At 48.4% G+C, this 17,407-nt stretch overlaps 2 protein-coding genes across 2 annotated transcripts in view; one reads left to right on the top strand and one right to left on the bottom strand.

The window, feature by feature from the left end:
* Positions 1–1,502: 1,502 nt before the first annotated feature.
* Positions 1,503–6,972, top strand: LOC107114892 (PDZ and LIM domain protein 1-like). Its single transcript, XM_015416498.1, has 4 exons — positions 1,503–1,585; positions 2,834–2,988; positions 4,050–4,164; positions 6,493–6,972. Exons 1-4 carry the CDS (start codon positions 1,503–1,505, stop codon positions 6,677–6,679), a joined length of 540 nt encoding a protein of 179 aa, XP_015271984.1. The 3' UTR covers positions 6,680–6,972.
* Positions 6,973–8,453: 1,481 nt separating this feature from the next.
* The window catches only part of HELLS (helicase, lymphoid-specific), a 37,946-nt gene continuing 28,992 nt past the window's right edge, over positions 8,454–17,407 (bottom strand). Inside the window, exons 18-22 of the mRNA XM_015416499.1 lie at positions 16,022–16,138; positions 15,015–15,174; positions 11,711–11,801; positions 11,474–11,550; positions 8,454–9,342 (exon numbers count right to left, since the gene is read on the bottom strand). Of these exons, the coding sequence (XP_015271985.1) occupies positions 9,254–9,342; positions 11,474–11,550; positions 11,711–11,801; positions 15,015–15,174; positions 16,022–16,138 (534 nt within the window). The 3' untranslated portion in view covers positions 8,454–9,253. The remainder of the gene's footprint in view (positions 9,343–11,473; positions 11,551–11,710; positions 11,802–15,014; positions 15,175–16,021; positions 16,139–17,407) is intronic.

Genomic DNA, 17,407 nt, shown 5'->3' with positions numbered 1-17,407 from the left:
CACTCTCAAGTTTGACACTCATACTGTCTCTGTAACAGAACACAATAAAGCAGGAAGTTAGTAGGCGAAGATGAAGGCTACGTGGAATAGACAAGGCGGCCATTAGAATATGCACGGCTGGGATTATCGACAAGTGGAAGGGGACTTAATAAGTACAGTTGGCTACATAAGAGACATTGCTAGATGTGAACCTGAAATCTTTAGGAAATGCAAGAACATGGTGTAGATATGATTAATAGGCAATACGTTATTGGCAGCCTGATATTAGTAGCATCTGAATGAGAATCCAGAATGGAATGGCTCAAAAATAAGATAACGTTTAGCTAAATTAATTCATGTTTATGCAATTAAGGCACTGCCTTTAAAAAGATGGTTTTTATAGTTTATGGGATCACTTTGTTAGATTTTTTTTTGGATCATCATTTTTATCCAAATTTGATTTATCTGAGTTGATGTGATGTGTGGGGTTCACCCCCCTTCCCTTCCCCTTGTTTCTTTGTTTTAAATTTGAACCAGTAGTGATGCTAGCAGCTTATGGAAGAGACAGGGTCTTCCTGTACGCGGGCTTTGTTGCCCGTATGGACTTAAAACCCCCAATTAGGTGTCTTTGAAAGATGTCCTGGCCCCTGGAGGCCAGAGAAGAGCTTATTTTTTTTTGGAACAACTGGATTTCCCCAATAAAGGCAGCCCCATATGTGAAGCATTGCAACATCGCTTTTGTCCAGAAGACAAAACGTGTCTTTGTTCTTTCTTTAATGCATTCTTAAAGTAAAGGTAAAGGTTCCCTTGCTCGGAAGCCAGCCGAATCCGACTCTAGGGTTGCGGTGCTCATCTCCGTTTCAAAGCCGAAGAGCCAGCGCTGTCCGAAGACGTTTCCGTGGTCATGTGGCCGGCATGACTAAACACCAAGGCGCACGGAACGCTGTTACCTTCTTCCCACCAAAGTGGTCCCTATTTATCTACTTGCAATTTCTTGCTTTCGAACTGCTAGGTTGGCAGGAGCTGGAACTAGAGACGGGAGCTCACTCCATCATGCGGCACACTTGGGTCTCGAACTGCTGAACTACCGACCTTCTCTGGGGTAGGGGAGCTGAATCGCTCGTCTCTCTGGGGCCGCATCGCCATCGGGGTTTCCCCCCACGTGGCATACGGGGAGGCCCTGAAGTAGGCGGGAGTGTCCACTTTGTCATGGGGCACAGTCGGGTCTCGAACTGCTGAACGACCGGACCTTCCACAGCCTGCAGTTCAGCGTCTTAACCACTCGAGCCACCGCAGCTCTTATTCCAAGATGCTGAGGCTGGCATACATACATACATAGCTCTTCCCTCCTCCATTTTATCCTCATGACAACCTTGTGAGGTAGGTTAGGCTGAGAGAGAACGGCAGATCTAAAGCGGTGATGGGAAGCGGGAATTTGAAGCTGGGTTTCCCCCAGTCCTGGTTGAATACTCGGACCACCACAAAAAGACCGATCCTCATACAGTCAGTTTTGAAGGATAAGGATGGCGTGGCTGGCTGTTCGAGATACGGATGCCAAGCGTGCCCGCGGGGGTAGTCCTAATTCTTTTGCTTTGTGCATAAGGGAGTGAGTACGTAATTCAGGTCACGTTTGTCAAGGGCTGACCAGTGCATGTGAATGGGCTCTCAGAACAGGCACCACATGTAGAACATGCATGTTAGCTCCAGCACAAATGCTTTTCCCCACAGCATTCTGGCACATTCATCTTGGAATTATCAAATGATGCGCATTAATCAGCCTTCAAGGTTCCTATCGCTCAGTTGCCTCTTGGGGTGAATAAACATCAAGGTTTGCAGTCAAAACTGGGGAATCCATCTAAGCTTTGTGAATGCCTTTCCACATTCCTTTCATGGGTCACGGAGGGGCCCACATGAGCCCCATGGCTTGCTCACAAGGGTGTAACTCCTTCAGGGGGCGTGCGAGGATGACTCCAAGGGGGTAACGGGAGCGCCTTCTAAATGTTTCCCACTATTCAGTTCCTTCCCTCAGATTTCAGCCACAGTGTATTCAGATCCAATTGTGTGTGTGTGTGGAGGGGGGAATTTGTGAACACCCACAAGTGGATAAAGATACCTAATTCACTCCTGTCTGGAGCAGCGACCATGTTCTAGAAGATGCCATGTGACCGTCCGTCCTTCCCCAAACAAGAGAAAGCTGAAACCACTCGCTCATCCTTTCCCTTTAGATTTGTTCCCAGAAGACAGAATTTTAATATACTTCTGAGCATATTGTACTTCAGGCTACGTGTACTTAGGGGCTGTCAAGACACGACCAACTTATGGTCCTGTGCAGGGGGTTGGACTAGATGACCTCCAAAGTCCCTTTCAACTCTAACATCCTATGATTCTAAGCCCCAGCAAATACTGGCCCTGCTGAGCTTCCAACATCTGATAAGACTGGGCTCTACGGTAGCATTCCATATTGTGTACTTCAGACGGCTTTTACCACGCAGACCACGTGAGCACAGCTCCGGACAGGCCGCGCCACCTAAAACGCCGTTTCGTGCTGCACCCGGCTTCATTCCTCCCGGGTGTCTGATTGGGCTTCATTCAGGAAGGTCCGGTGAATTAATTAATGCTTTCAGCTGCAATTGGAGCTTAGGCATCATTCGAAACAAAAAAGCCCAGGAATCAATGGCTGATTTTTGCTGTGCTCGGCCATAGTTTGATATCTCACTGCAGCTTGTTCCGGTGAACACAGTCGTCGCATCTCTAGATTATCTGGGCTGCGTCTGTGTGCGCTTTCTGACACGAATGTTTCTTTTTGTAGTGCAGTCATAAACGTTAACAGCGTTCGCTTTGCTTTTTTTTTTAGTTTGGACCAACTTCAGCAGCCTCCTAATAACTTAGTAATCGACAAGGACTCCGAGGTTTACAAGATGCTGCAGGAGAATCAAGAGTCCAACGAGCCGCCCCGCCAATCCACCTCGTTCCTGGTTTTACAAGAAATTTTAGAAACTGGAGAAAAAGGTAAACTTTTTTTTTTGGGGGGGGGGTGTTGCACACCTTGCACAGGAAATGAAGCCAGTGAGGAATAAGCCCTTGGCTGGGACCACATCCAAAGGGACGATAACCAAGAGTCTGTGGCCCTGTGGAGGCTAAGGGAACCCTCCCCCAGCAGAAACCAGAGGAGTGGGCAGGACTCCATCGAAGCTTGTGCTGGGATTTTTGATGGTGTGTTTTTTAAATTGATGCGATATCACAGTATACAATTTCACAGAAAGAAAGCAAGCACTGTATAAATAACGCAGACCACAATTGCTCAAAAGTCATGCAAAAACAGAGGATCACATAGATCAGTAAAATAAATTTACATCATACAATGTACAGGTCCATGAGTAGTGCAGGTCCATAAATGGTACATAGACAGGACGTCCTGTATGTTGTAAATTTACATTGTATGATGTAAATTTATTTTACTGATCTATGTGATCCTCTGTTTTTGCATGACTTTTGAGCAATTGTGGTTTGTGTTATTTATGCAGTTCTTTCTTTTTTAATTACCTGCTGCTGCATAATAGAATGGGAAATTTAATTCGGCAACCCCCATTACAAAACACACCAGCCTTTTGTCAAATTGAAAGAGGTATGTAGGCCAGTGTTCCCTCTAAGCTGAGTTAGTATGAGCTACCTCTCAGTTTTTTAGCCTCTGGCTCACACATTTTTGTCTTAGCACAGGAAGGATGGCTCCGGAGCAAACTAATTTATACCGTAGCCAAACTGCTCACAACTTTAATTGCAGTAGCTCACAAAGTAGAATTTTGCTCACTCCACAGCTTAGAGGGAGCATTGATGTAGGCATAGCGAAATTATTGTGTGTCTCCTTTTAAAATACTCCAAATTGGTCACCGGCAGAAACTGGTGCCAAAAGCTTGGCCTTTGGATCTGGGCATGACAGTTATCAGCCCTAGTGAAGTATTTCTGTCCTCCGGCACAATTGCACTCGTTATCCTGCGGCAAAGAAGTCTTCCTGCTGGCGGACTGTGGCTTCCTCTTCTAATCCGTAGCATGTGCCGTCTGTTCATTCACAGATCCTGACAAGCCTTCTGGATTTAGAAGCGTCAAAGCCCCAACCACCAAAGTAGCAGCATCCATTGGAAATGCCCAGAAGCTGCCCGTTTGTGATAAGTGCGGCTCCGGCATTGTGTGAGTATTGGCGCACACCGACCAAGCGGAGGAGTACAGAAGATGGTCTGGGTTAAGGGACCTCTTGTGTATTTCACTTGTGCCCCATCTCCCCCCCCCCAAAAAAAAAACCTGGCATCATTCTCCTCTCCTCAACAACCAGGTGAGGCAGGGTTAGGCTGAGAGTGAGTGACTGCTCCAAGGGCACCCAGCAAGCATCCACGGCATAATGGGGATTCGAACCTGGGTCTCCCGAATCCCAGTCGGATATTCTGACCCCTACCCAGTGGCCTAGAAAGTGGGGACTTACATGTCCATCCACAGATCAGAAATGTTCCCGAATGCATTAACGGGCACCTTATTCCAAAGAGACAGTCCCGTCCCCCCCACCCCGAGTATTTGGCAGACGAACAATCTGTAAAGTTCCCCAGCATGCCTGCTGATTGTGCAAACGCCCTGTAGTTCAGTAATCCCTTTCAAGTAGGATCACGGGATAAGTTTCAAGTTTTGTAAGGAAGCAGCAGGGCTATTTTTGGGGCAGGAACGCACAGGAACGGCGTTCCGGCTGGCTCCCAAGTTGGCCACGCCCAGCAGGAACTCATTAGCATAATAGGCCACACCCAACAGCAGAAACTCATTAGGAGTTCCTGCTATAAAAAAAGGCCCTGGGTTTTGACCACAAACAAGGTAAACAGAATAAGAAGCAAAAGGTGGGTGTGGCTGGATGACCACACTTCTGGTAACATGGGGGTGCATCCTAATGTGCTAATGAGCTGTGCTGTCAGGGGTGTGGCCCAATAGGCTAATGAGTTCCTGCTGTTGGGTGTGGCCTATTATGCTAATGAGTTCCTGCTGGGCCTTTTCTACAAAACGAGCCCTGGCCGAAGCAGTAAGTGATCTCACTCCGTGCTTTGGGAAACGCGGGTCTGTATGGAGTCAACACCGGTAGCTCTAACTCGCCAGAAAAGGCCTCCTCTTCTTGTTAGCAGATGCACTGGAGGCCAGCAAACCAGGCGACGGACCCCCTGCAAAGTCACCTGTTATGAACTAGGCCCAGCGGGTGTTTGTGGTTTTGTGTTTTGGAGTACAAGGCTGAGACAGTTTCCAGAAAAAACTGATTCTTTGGCCGTTTTAGAACTGCCTGGGGCTGGGAAGGGAGGTTTATTCCAACCATCTTGAGGTATCCAGATCTGGAAGTAAGGTACAGGAATGTCTGTTCCTTGGACATTTCTCTCACCCTTCAGCCAAGGGGCTGAGGCTTGGTGCCGTGGTTAAGTGCACAGACTCTAATCTGGGAGAGCCGGGTTTGATTCTGTCAGAGCTCTCTCGGCCCCACCTACCTCACAGGGTGTCTGAGACACCTTTGGGTTAGGCACAATGGACTTGTTGAATGTCTCCTCTAAAGAGCTTCGTCTGGTCGTGCAGTAATAAAACAAGAGGGATGCTGTGAGGCCGTGGTCATTCTAGGACCTCCGCAGCCAGGCCGGATTACCTTGACCTTATTACAGGGTTTTTGCATGGACAAGCTGAAGGAAGGGAGAGACCCATATATGTAGAAGAGGAGGAGATTGGATTTATACCCCATGGCCCTTCACTACCTGAATGTGTCTCAGAGCGGCTGACAAACTCCTTCCCCTCCCCACAGCAGACACCCTGTGAGGTCGGTGGGGCCGAGAGAGCTCTGACAGAAACGGCTCTTTTCCAAGAACAGCTCTTATGAGAACTGTGGCTTGCCCAAGGTCATCCAGCCAGGTGCAAGTGGAGGTGTGGGGAATCAAACCCGGTTCTCCCAGATTAGAGTCTGCGCATTTAACCACTACATCAAACTGTAGTACCACTTTACCCACACACACACACTGGCTGTAGAACTTCAGAATGAGCTGGAACACGTTTTCCAGACAGGGGCTAGGCAAGAGCAAACTCATAGAATCACAGAGTTGGAAGGGACTTCCAGGGGTCATCTAGTCCAACCCCCTGCACAATGCAGGAAATTCTCAAATACCTCCCCGCCCCACAACCCCAGTGACCCCTGCTCCATGCCCAGAATAAGGCAAAAACCCTCCAGGTTTCATCTTTTAGCTTTAACCAATAAACAAAGAGCCCTGAGCTGGTATTTGGGTGGGAGACTTCCAAGGAATACCAGGGTTGTGACGCAGGGGCAGGTGATGGCAAGCCACCTCTGAATGTCTCTCGCCTTGAAAACCGTATGGGGGGGTCACCACTCACCATTAGTCAGCTGTGACTTTGTGGCAATAAGGGACAACAGAACCAATTTGTACACAGCCCTTTTCTCTGAGATTCAGAATTCCTCACTCCTCACCGTTGACGCTGGTCCCATTTGCTTCCCAGAGGTGCGTTCGTAAAGCTCCGGGACAAAGCCCGCCACCCCGAATGCTACGTATGCAGCGACTGTGGAGCCAACCTCAAGCAAAAAGGGCACTTCTTCGTGGAGGACCGCATCTACTGTGAGAAGCACGCCCGGGAACGGGTCACGCCGCCCGAGGGATATGACGTGGTCACGGTATTTCCACAGTGAATCGGGTGGCTCCCCACTGACATATGCCAAAGCGCCATTGCCTCCCACCTCTCAGTCCCTCAAGCCACAAAAATACTCAGCAAGGCTTCTGCAGCGGACCTTTTTTTTGGGGGGGGGGGGGCGCTGCTGCCAGGCCACTGTGATCGTGCAACATGTGCGGTTTTTTTAGAGAGAGAAACATGGCAGATCTAACTGAATTCCCTCCTTTTTTTTAATGATCGCCGCTCCTCCCGCGGCCTCTCCGTGTCAGCTGTCGAATGCCCCATCGGTCTGCAAAGCCAAACCGCAACACCTCGCTTCCCTTTCTGGTTCAATAAAGTGGTTGATTCAAACTCTGGTTGGCCTTTTTTGTCTGTGGGGTTCTCTCATCTAGCAGTTGGAGGCATTGGTCTGAAACGTAGATGGGGGTTGAAGCCGTCTCAGGGGAAAGGGGCGCGTGAGTTTATGTTGTCCAGCAAGGACAGACGCACACGCACACCAGAGGCAATACATCTTTTGTGCATAGCACAGCCGTTGTTTGCGTGGTAATTAGCTAATGGATTTAGTTTCTTGATTTTTCTCAGATCTTATTTCCCATCATTTAAATGTCTTTTTTTTAAGGTAAAGGGTTTCCCTTGCTCGAAAGCCAGTCGAGTCCGACTCTAGGGTTGCAGTGCTCATCTTCGTTTCAAAGCCGGAGAGCCAGCGCTGTCCGAAGACATTTCCATGGTCATGTGGCCGGCATGACTAAACACCAAGGTGCACGGAACGCTGTTACCTCTTCCTCCTCCTTCACATAGACCCAATCACTGGGCTGGAAAATAGACTAGAGCGTCAAGCGGCAAAGACTACTGGACAGTGGCAAACTGGTGAAGGGAAGACAAACAGGACTGCAAAGCAACAATATATTCTTTTATCATGGCATCTCCAACATTTAAAGTCACCCTCCCCTCAGGTTTTAATGTAGGAAGGTAAAGGTTCCCTTGCTCGAAAGCCAGTCGAGCCCGACTCTAGGGTTGTGGTGCTCATCTCCGTTTCAAAGCCGAAGAGCCAGCGCTGTCCGAAGACGTTTCCGTGGTCATGTGGCCGGCATGACTAAACACCGAGGCGCACGGAACGCTGTTACCTTCCCACTGAAGTGGTACCTATTTATCTACTTGCAATTTCTTGCTTTCGAACTGCTGGGTTGGCAGGAGCTGGAACTAGATACGGGAGCTCACTCCGTCATGCGGCAACCAGGGTCTCGAACTGCTGAACGACCAACCTTCCACAGCCTGCAGTTCAGCATCTTAACCACTTGAGCCACTACAATGTATATACAAGCAGCTTCCAAAACTTGGCCTGTCCATTGATATTTGAACTGGCAGAAGGGGGGGGGGGTCCTCTCTCTGACCCAGCTGCCTTGAGGGACTCGTAGCAACCGGGGGGGCCCTGCAGCAAGCACTCCTTTCCTTTTGCATCCTGAAAGGAGGACCACTGAAACAGGCGTTTGTCCATGGCGTGTGTTTAAAACTACCAGCATGTAGCAGCACTGAGTTCTGCTTCTGCCTACTGCAGTATGGATAAAGCCAGAGGACACGGTAGCGTGGCATGCAAATCCGGTCCCGTCGAAACAGAAGCTCCAACAATGTCGCGAAACGTGTCTATAAAACTCTAGGCAACGCCCCTGCCGCACCTTCTGTAAAGTCAGCTGTAGGGCCACTAAAGGCTAAGGGGCACCGACGGAACCCACGCCTCACCAAACGTTTTGCTACAAGGACATAACCTCTGTCAATTATTACATAGAAGAGTCGTCTTTATTGTGTTGCATAAGACACCAGAACCAAAATGTATGTCGAGCAGCGAACACGGGAAGGATGAGCCGGGCAGGATGGAACGGCCGCTGCCGAGTACCGGCCGCTTCAGTAGCCCCTGGTTCATAAAGGGTTAGAAAAGAAATACAGAGCCCCAAAACACAGACTTAAAAAAACACACAAATTCCCCCCCCCCAAAAGGTGGTTAAAGAAACAGCTGCTTCAGAAAAGATCTCCAGCCTGCTTGCTGAAAGTAACCTTCTTCGTGGCACAAACGTTCCGATTGGAGAACACGTCTCTCTACCGCGGTCCTAAGCGGTTACCCAACCTGCCCCCCTCTGCCGCAGGGGAGCCGCTCTTTCAAAACTAACATTCATATCCAGGCCTAATGCATATAAATCCTGTATACAGTTACCAAAAACTAAAATCACACCTTGTGAACAAGGCACGCGGGACACTCCCCTGTCTGCATAAAACCGCCCAGGAAGCAAAACATTTTTTTAAAAAGCAAAAGCTATCCTAGCAAGGCTTCCAGAGGACTGTACATCTCGAGCAGCTTAACAGGCGCAGCGAAACCCAGAAAAATGATCTGTCCGTTATTCATCCACAAGGAGCTCCTCCCCTTAAAAGCCACTAATTAGGCCGATTTAGCAACACTACACTTGACAGTCCTCTGTCGTCTCTTGGGGTCACTACAGTCAGAGCCGAGGCCGTGAATGCTGAGAGGGGTCCGTCTCCGCAGTGTTCCAAGTTCAGAGAAGGAGGGTGGGCGTCATCCGCTGAAGGGGAAGGGGCTCCCGTTTCAAAGGATGCCATCTATGCTGCCATCGCCCGTGCTTTCCCATACCGTGAAAACTCCCTTCTTCTGCGGTACAGACTTTTTCATTTGATCTAGAAGGGGAAAATAACACAAGAGGTCTAAAGCAGCGGTATTGACTCCACAGCTCCTTCAGAGCCACGTTCGCAATTGCCAACAGACAATTTACTACATAAGAACGTAAGAGAAGCCGATGTTGGGTCAGGCCAATGGGCACATCCAATCAAACACTCTGTGTCACACAGTGGCCAGAAATACCAGGTGCCATCAGGAGGTCCAGCAGTGGGGCCAGGACATTAGAAGCCCTCCCACTGTTGACCCCCCCAAGCACCAAGAAGACAGAGCATCCCTTGCCCCAGACCAAGAGTTCCTATAAGAACATCAGAGAAGCCCATGTTGGATCAGGCCAGTGGTCCATCCAGTCCAACACTCTGTATCACACAGTGGCCAGAAATACCAGGTGCCATCAGGAGGTCCAGCAGTGGGGCCAGGACACTAGGAGCCCTCCCACTGTTGCCCCCCCCCCAGCACCAAGTATACAGTGCATCACCTACCCCAGCCTGTGAGTTCCTATCTATACCTCATGGCTACTAGCCACTGATGGACCTCTGCTCTACATGCTTATCTAATTCCCTCTTATAAGAACATAAGAGAGGCCAATGTTGGATCAGGCCAAAGGCCCATCTAGTCCAACACTCTGTCACACAGTGGCCAAAAATACCAGGAGCCCTCAGGAGGTCCAGCACACTAGAAGCCCTCACACTGTTGACCCCCCCCCAAGCACCAAGAATACAGAGCATCCCTTGCCCCAGACCGAGAGCTCCTATCTATATCTTGTGGCTAAGAGCCACTGATGGACCTCTGCTCCATATGCTTATCTAATTCCCTCTTGAATATGCTCGGAAACCCACCCACCCTCCATGGCATCTTTCCTTGGACAAAATAAGGGAGTTGAGCTCCCTCTACTCGTGAAGAAAAGAGATTGGATGTATATCCCGCCCTTCACTCGGAGTCTCAGAGCAGCTTACAAACTCCTTTCCCTTCCCCTCCCCACAACAGACACCCTGTGAGCAAGGCTCCCTCTAAGCTGTGGAGTCTTGTGAGCAAGAATTCTACATTGTGAGCTACTGGCACTAAAGTTGTGAGCAAGCATTTTGGCTACTGCATAAATTAGTTTGCTCTGGAGCAATGTTCCCTCTAAGATGTGGAGTCTTGTGAGCAAAAATTCTGCTTTGTGAGCTACTTGCATTAAAGTTGTGAGCGAGCAATTTGGCTACTGCATAAATCAGTTTGCTCTGGAGCCCTCCTTCCTGAGCTAAGACAAAAATGTGTGAGCCAGAGGCTAAAAAACTGTGAGCTAGCTCACACCAACTCAGCTTAGAGGGAACAGTGCTCTGGAGCCCTCCTTCCTGAGCTAAGACAGAAGTGTGTGAGCCAGAGGCTAAAAAACTGTGAGCTAGCTCACACTAACTCAGCTTAGAGGGAACACTGCCTGTGAGGCAGGTGGGGCTGAGAGAGCTCTTGAGGACTGCCCCTGAGGGAACAGCTCTGAGAGAACTTGCGATTGACCCAAGGTCACACCAGCAGCCGCATGTGGAGGAGTGGGGGAATCAAACCCGGTTCTCCCAGATTAGAGTCTGCGCTCCTAACCACAGCACCAAACTGGGTCTCGTGGAGTTCTACATTTGACCAGGACCAGGGTGTTTTCGGTGGTGGCTCCTACCTGGTGGAAGGAGCTCCCGGAGGAGATCCGGGCCCTGCGGGACCTTTCTCAGTTCCGCAGGGCCTGCAAGACGGAGCTCTTCCGCCAGGCCTTTGAGTAGGAGCCTCCGCCGCCACTATTCCACCACTGCCCCTATGCACTATTGTATTACCATCATGATTGTCTGGATCCCACTGGAGGGACGAGGCGTCCGGGCATGATTTGGATGACAAGATTTCAAGAAGCTACCATGGAGGTTAAGAGCTACCCATCTTGGTTAAACTTGTAAACTTATATTGTAAACTTGTTACTGCATTTTACTGTAATTTATTGTTTTATATTATAGGTTTTACTGTTATAATCTTGGCACAGAGTGCCCCTGTAAGCCGCCCTGAGCCTTCGGGGTAGGGTGGGATATAAACCCAAACATAAATATAAAATAAATTTCAAACGGGCTGCCGGAGAACAATTCAGTGCTAACCGGAAATACAGTCTGGACTTACCAAGGAGGTCGCTTCTGTCCAGCAGCAGCTCTAGATCTTTGTCAGATATAACTTTCTCTCTGGATCCTTTAACTTCCCTAAGAGCACACGTTTAAATGTTAAAACCTGTCACCAGCATCCCCTTCTTGCAGCTCCCCGCCCCCAATACGATGTTCTCCGTGCAAAGAAGCCCACACTCGTATCAAAACAAGCAGGCTCTCCGTACAGCCCGGCCTGTGACGCAGGAGGCAAACTGACCTGTCATAGTCCGTGGACTGCAGCAGCTCCAGGAGCTCCTTGGGATCTAAGCAGCTCTTGCTCACGCCAAGTCTGCCCCCTTTGAACTGATCTGGAAGGCAAGCAAGAGGGGTCATCCTGCCAGGCTGCACGTTAGTTCAGCGTTAATGGCACCACTGAGAGATGGACGGCTGTGCCACAGGCTGAGAGCATCACGCTAGTGCCTTTAACGCCCCCTGCTGGACCGAAGTTGTGTCTTGTCTCGGTGCTCTCCCCCCCATCCATGAGATCAAACACACATAGGAGGACCAGAGAGCAGCTCCTGCAACCCATTTCGCTCAGGCCCCCAAAGCCTAAGGAAGCCTCAAAGAGATGCCTTTGACGCGCAAGGTCTTATATGTCAAGGTAGTAAGGACAAAAAAGGGGAAAGGGAAAAAAAACTGAACCTAAAACCTAGAATTCAGAACCTAAAAAGGGGTTAGTCAAGAATAGAAGAGGGCCAACTCTATAAATCTGATCACTTCACTTCTCAATCTACTAGTTCGTTCAAACCATATGGTGTTACAGTGTTGAGGGCATAAATCCAAAACAATTCCCTTGCTTTCAAATGCTGCAGATGGTTACAAGGTCGAACATACTCCAGGGCAAAAAAAGAGAAGTCCTTATCAGAATGTCTTCCAAAGTTTAACCACTGGACAAAAATACAAATAAAACCTTGAAACTTAAGGAACACTACATTGGGAACATTTGGCTATACAATCTCAGGAGAATGTATAGTTGTTGTTTTTTTTTTAAAGTTTTTAAACCATAAATTTTATTGAGAGTTTTATACATACAGAAAAAAAAATCCAACAGGGAAGTCCAAAACAACAAAGCAAGGGTATTGCGAGAAAACTACACTTCTCTAACCGTACAAGACAACAATTTTTAGTTATATAACAACAATTTGTATTTAGCATTACTGACATTTTCCCAGTCAAATTTGTCTATATTAATCTTGTCCAATAAGGGATACCAAGCATGAAGTGGGCTCATCAATTCACATTCTGTTTGGATTTCTGAATGGAACGTATTAAAATTCTCCAACAGGAATAAGTCCCACACCTTATGAAGCCAGTGCTGAATACTTGGAGGACTCGGGTCTTTCCAGTGCTTGGCAATCACTATCTTTGCCGCCGTGAGTAGAGTACCCACCAATTTTCTACTAGCAAATGAGAACCCATCTGCAGGCCATAAATTCAATAAAATTAAGGCCAGATCCCAAGGAACCTCATAACCAGTTAAATCTTTAACCTTTCTAATGACAAGTACCCAAAATTTCTCAATACTTTTACACTTCCACCAGCAGTGATAGTAAGTCGCTCTTTCCCCACATTGTTTCCAACATAAGGGTTTCATTTGAGGCATCATGTGTGTTAGTCTAGCTGGGGTAAGGTACCATCAGGTGAGAACTTTCATATTGGCTTCAAAAATATAAAGAGAGTTGGAAAGCTTAGCCTGGGATTTCCAGATTCGATCCCATTGATCTTCCGTAATCTGCCTATCTAGATCTATTGCCCAGGCTTGCTGGCAACTTAAAGGAGATTCCAACAGAGGGGCTTGTAGCATTTTATATATTTTCGCTATTAAACCTTTCTTTTGGTGTCTTAAAAAGAGAAGTTTTTCAAAATCTGTCAAGGGTTTGGTCAGGGAGATTTTAAAGGCCGAACTTTCTATAAAGTGGCGGAGTTGCAGGTACTCACACCATTGAATCTGGAAGTCATATTTCTTTTCAATATCTATTTTGTCCAGAAGTTTATTATTATGAATGACATCTATAATTCTTGTAACTTTCTTTTCTTTCCATTGCCAAAAATGCGAAGAATGTGATGCCGGCAAGAACCAAGGTTGCCCACAGAAGGTACTCAGTTTCGAGGATGGAGAAGTGAGTGTTTTTTTAGTTTGTTCCCAAACTTTGAGAGTGTGTTTTAGAAAGGGTGAGATACCTTTAGCATTAAAAAGTTTACGGTTACTCCTCCAAAGCAAAGCTTGAATTTTTTGACCCTTTGTTGATCCCTCCTCAATCCACATCCAATCAATATCTGAGTCAGAGTCATAATGTCTGACCAGTGATGCTAAAGTGGTTGCCTTATAGTATAGAAAGAGATCTGGTGAAGCTAAGCCCCCCTGTTTTGATGCTCTAGACATAGTTTTAATATTTACCCGTGGGGTTTTGTTTTTCCATATGAATTTATTTATCTCTAGCTGCCACTTTCTAAACATGAGGAGAATGTATAGTTGACTAGAGAGAGGTACTACTGGACATGTGATTGTACTGGAGGTTTTATTTGTATTTTTGCCCAGTGGTTAAACTTTGGAACAATTGTTTTCTGGTCTTTATTTCATATTTTGCATATGTTTGATTGTATATATTTTTACATATTAGCCAACATGTTCTATTTGCATTAGACCTCTGAGAAGGCCTGTGAAGGCCAAAACGCATTAGGTCTATTTTATCAGCCTTTGTATTTTTATATTTGTATATGAGGTATGAATGGGCATTTATTTATTTTAATTTGTGTTTAATAAATACATGTATATTTTTGTATGTTTCATAATTAGATTTGTAGAGTTGGCCCTCTTCTATTCTTGACTAACCTTTTTAGGTTCTGACTTATATGTCAAGGTCCCATGGACAACTGCATCTTCCTTTCCGGCTATCGCTCAGAGGGCCTTTCACTGTGTCATCGACCCCCCTACAAAGAACTGTTTTCTTTCCCTTCCCTAGAAGCCCAGAATTCAGCAAAAACTTCTCTTCTGCAGGAGAAATCTTTACATGCAGCCACCCGAATTCCTGTGACTCCTGACAAGCCAGTTACCGGGTGCGCAGAGAAGAGCTCATCTCCAGCGGTTCATTCAGGTGGTTCAGGTCTGTACGGGACCTGCCCTGGGGCTCTCAGCCCAACTCGGACACCCCCCCCCCAACCACTTGCACCCACAGGGCTCAAAAGGAGCACTGGCTGCATCGCCTTCCCCTCCCTGGCTTAAACCCCCCCCCCCAATCATCTTGCATCTCTGGGGAAGGTCACTTCTCCAACAGCTTACTCCCTTCTCTGGATCCCTCTGCGCTCTTTCCTCCTCCCTTCTTTCAACAGAAGAAGATTTTCAGCTCCTCCCCAGCAGATGTTGGGACATCGGCACTGGCCATGCAGCAAGCACACTTGGCCAGGTCACACAGAGGTTCAACTGGGCTGGGAAGAGCACAGCCCCACCGGAAGCCCTGAAAAGGGCGGCGGCTCCAACAAGAGACCAAATAAATTGTTCCCAGGCAGGTGGGTCCACTCACTTTTGTGGATGACCAGTTTCTCCAGCTTCCTTTTGGCAGCTGCTCTCTCCACAATCTTTTGGTCGATGGTGTTTGCGGTGACAAAACGGTACACGACCACGGGCTTTGTCTGGCCGATCCTGTGACAGCGGTCCTGGGCTTGAATGTCAGACTGAGGATTCTAAGGCAGAGAAAGGAACGCAACGGGGCTTAAGGAGGTAAGTCACCCTTTGGACCTCGCGTTAAACGTCTGCCGATTTTTCGGGTAACGCCAGATTCTCTGGATGGGAGTTCTCACTGCAAAGATTCCTTTTGGAACCACAAAGCGGCCCAAATGTTCGAGAAGACCAGCATTACCAATAACAGGTCCAAGGCATTATGGAGAAGATTCAATGCAACTCCCTCCAATTCCCTCTTTATCTAAACCTGAAACGGCTGTTCCACGCTGCACATTTCGCAGGAGGGCTGACCCAAGTTTAGGTGGGATTGTATCTGCTTTTGAGTGCCGTATTTATATAAACTTTTATTTAGAAATACTTTTAAGCCCACCTTTCCACTGGCAAATGATCACCTAGAACAATAACCTAAAAACAGATATCAACCATATTAAAATAATAGAAAAACAGCACCAGCTGCCAGAAACCTGTCCTTTTGGACAGAGTAGGGTAAGTCACAGAACTGCTTAACTGGACTTTGGGTTTCAGAAACACCGGCTCTTCAGCCTCACCCTCTTTCTGTGAGCTGCCCAACCAGGCCTGCGTGAACTGAGCTCGGCAGGCTGAGTCCTAAACGACTGCCCCGCCGGGGGGGGGGGGGGAGATACGGTTCTAATGCTCTGTTCAGGCCCCTGGCTCACCACTGCAGGGCACTGGAAGAATACTTCTGAAACTGCCCCAAATCTCAAGGATGGACTTGGGGCTACTGCCGCACAGAAGAAACTCTGAAGCTCCCTGCGTGTGGGAGAACTCGGCACGTGGCCCTCGGGGATGAGGGGTCGCAACTTGCGCCTGCTGGCGTGCAAAACATACCCAGTCGCTGTCATAAATGATGACTGTGTCGGCGGCTGTCAAATTAATGCCAAGGCCTCCGGCCCGTGTGCTTAGCAGGAAGATAAAGACTTCTGGATCTGTGTTAAAGTTATGCATCTACGAGAGAGCAAGAGAGCTTGTTTTAAGGAAAGAAGGATGTTCGCCTTCGAGCAAACTGTGAACAAGACACAACAGGAAACACAGTCAGGTTGTCTTTTGAAACGCCCAGAGAGGTACCGTCTCCCAGCCCCACCTACCCCACAGGGTGCCTGTAGTGGGGAAGAAGAAGAAGAGGAGATTGGATTTATACCCCATGGCCCTTCACTACCCAAAGGTGTCACATAGGGGCTTACAAGCTCCTTTCCCTTCCCCTCCCCACAACAGATAGACACCCTGTGAGGGAGGCGGGGCTGAGAGAGCTCTGACAGAAACGGCTCTTTTTCAAGAACAGCTCTGACAGAACTACGGCTTGCCCAAGGTCATCCAGCCAGCTGCGAGTGGAGGGGTGGGGAATCAAACCCAGTTCTCCCAGATTAGACAACAGACACCCTGTGAGGCAGGTGGGGCTGAGACTGAGAGAGCTCTTGACAGAAACTGCTCTTTTTAAAGGACAGCTCTTATCAGAACTACGGCTTGCCCAAGGCCATCCAGCCAGGTGCAAGTGGAGGAGTGGGGAATCAAACCCGGTTCTCCCAGATCAGAGTCCGCGCACTTCACCACGACACCAAACTGGCACAAAGTGGGGAGGGAAAGGGAAGGCGATGGTAAGCTGCCCCGAGACTCCCTCGGGTAGAGAAGGGTGGGGTATAAAATTAACTCCTCCTCTACTTTCAAAGGAAGCACTTTCTCCCCTCCCCCCGTCAGTATATCAGTAGAACTCTGCCAAAATGAATCTCATTTGGAGAAACCAAAGAACCAGAGTTTTGAGATCTGCATTTCAACCACTGCCCCTTTCCGAGGAGGCACCGCCAAAGAGGGGCCACCACTGAAGAAGCCCTGTCTCTGGTCGGGGGGGGGGGGGGGGGGGGGGGTCCCCGAGAACAAGGCTTGCAAGGCAGACCTAGATCGGATGGGAGGAGGCCGTCTTGCAAGGGCCCCCGACCCAAGCCACTGAGGGCACTAAACGGCAAAGGCAGCTCTTTGCACGGGATCCAGAAGCTACCGCGGATCTTTCATCACAGGTGTGACACGACCAGTGTTCCCTCTAAGCTGAGTGAGTGTGAGCTAGTTCACCATTTTTTAGCCTCCGGCTCACACATTCTTGTCTTTGCTCAGGAAGGAGGGCTCCAGAGCAAACTAATTTGTGCAGCAGCCAAATTGCTCGCTTACAATGCTGGTAGCTCACGAAGTAGAATTTTTGCTCACAAGACTCCACAGCTTAGAGGG

This window comes from Gekko japonicus, unplaced genomic scaffold (assembly GCF_001447785.1).
Source record: "Gekko japonicus isolate JY-2015 unplaced genomic scaffold, Gekko_japonicus_V1.1 scaffold2471, whole genome shotgun sequence".
NCBI classification, from domain to species: Eukaryota; Metazoa; Chordata; class Lepidosauria; order Squamata; family Gekkonidae; genus Gekko; species Gekko japonicus.
Note: the sequence above shows the minus strand (reverse complement) of the source record. Positions and strands in the feature narration are given on the sequence as shown.

Bases quoted from the DNA above. Each gene is read 5' to 3' on its own strand.
- LOC107114892 (XM_015416498.1), top strand. From the start codon at position 1,503: ATGGCGTGGCTGGCTGTTCGAGATACGGATGCCAAGCGTGCCCGCGGG. The intron at 1,586-2,833 runs GTGAGTACGTAA...TTTTTTTTTTAG, and splicing joins TTTGCTTTGTGCATAAGGGA to TTTGGACCAACTTCAGCAGC. The intron at 2,989-4,049 runs GTAAACTTTTTT...GTTCATTCACAG, and splicing joins TTTAGAAACTGGAGAAAAAG to ATCCTGACAAGCCTTCTGGA.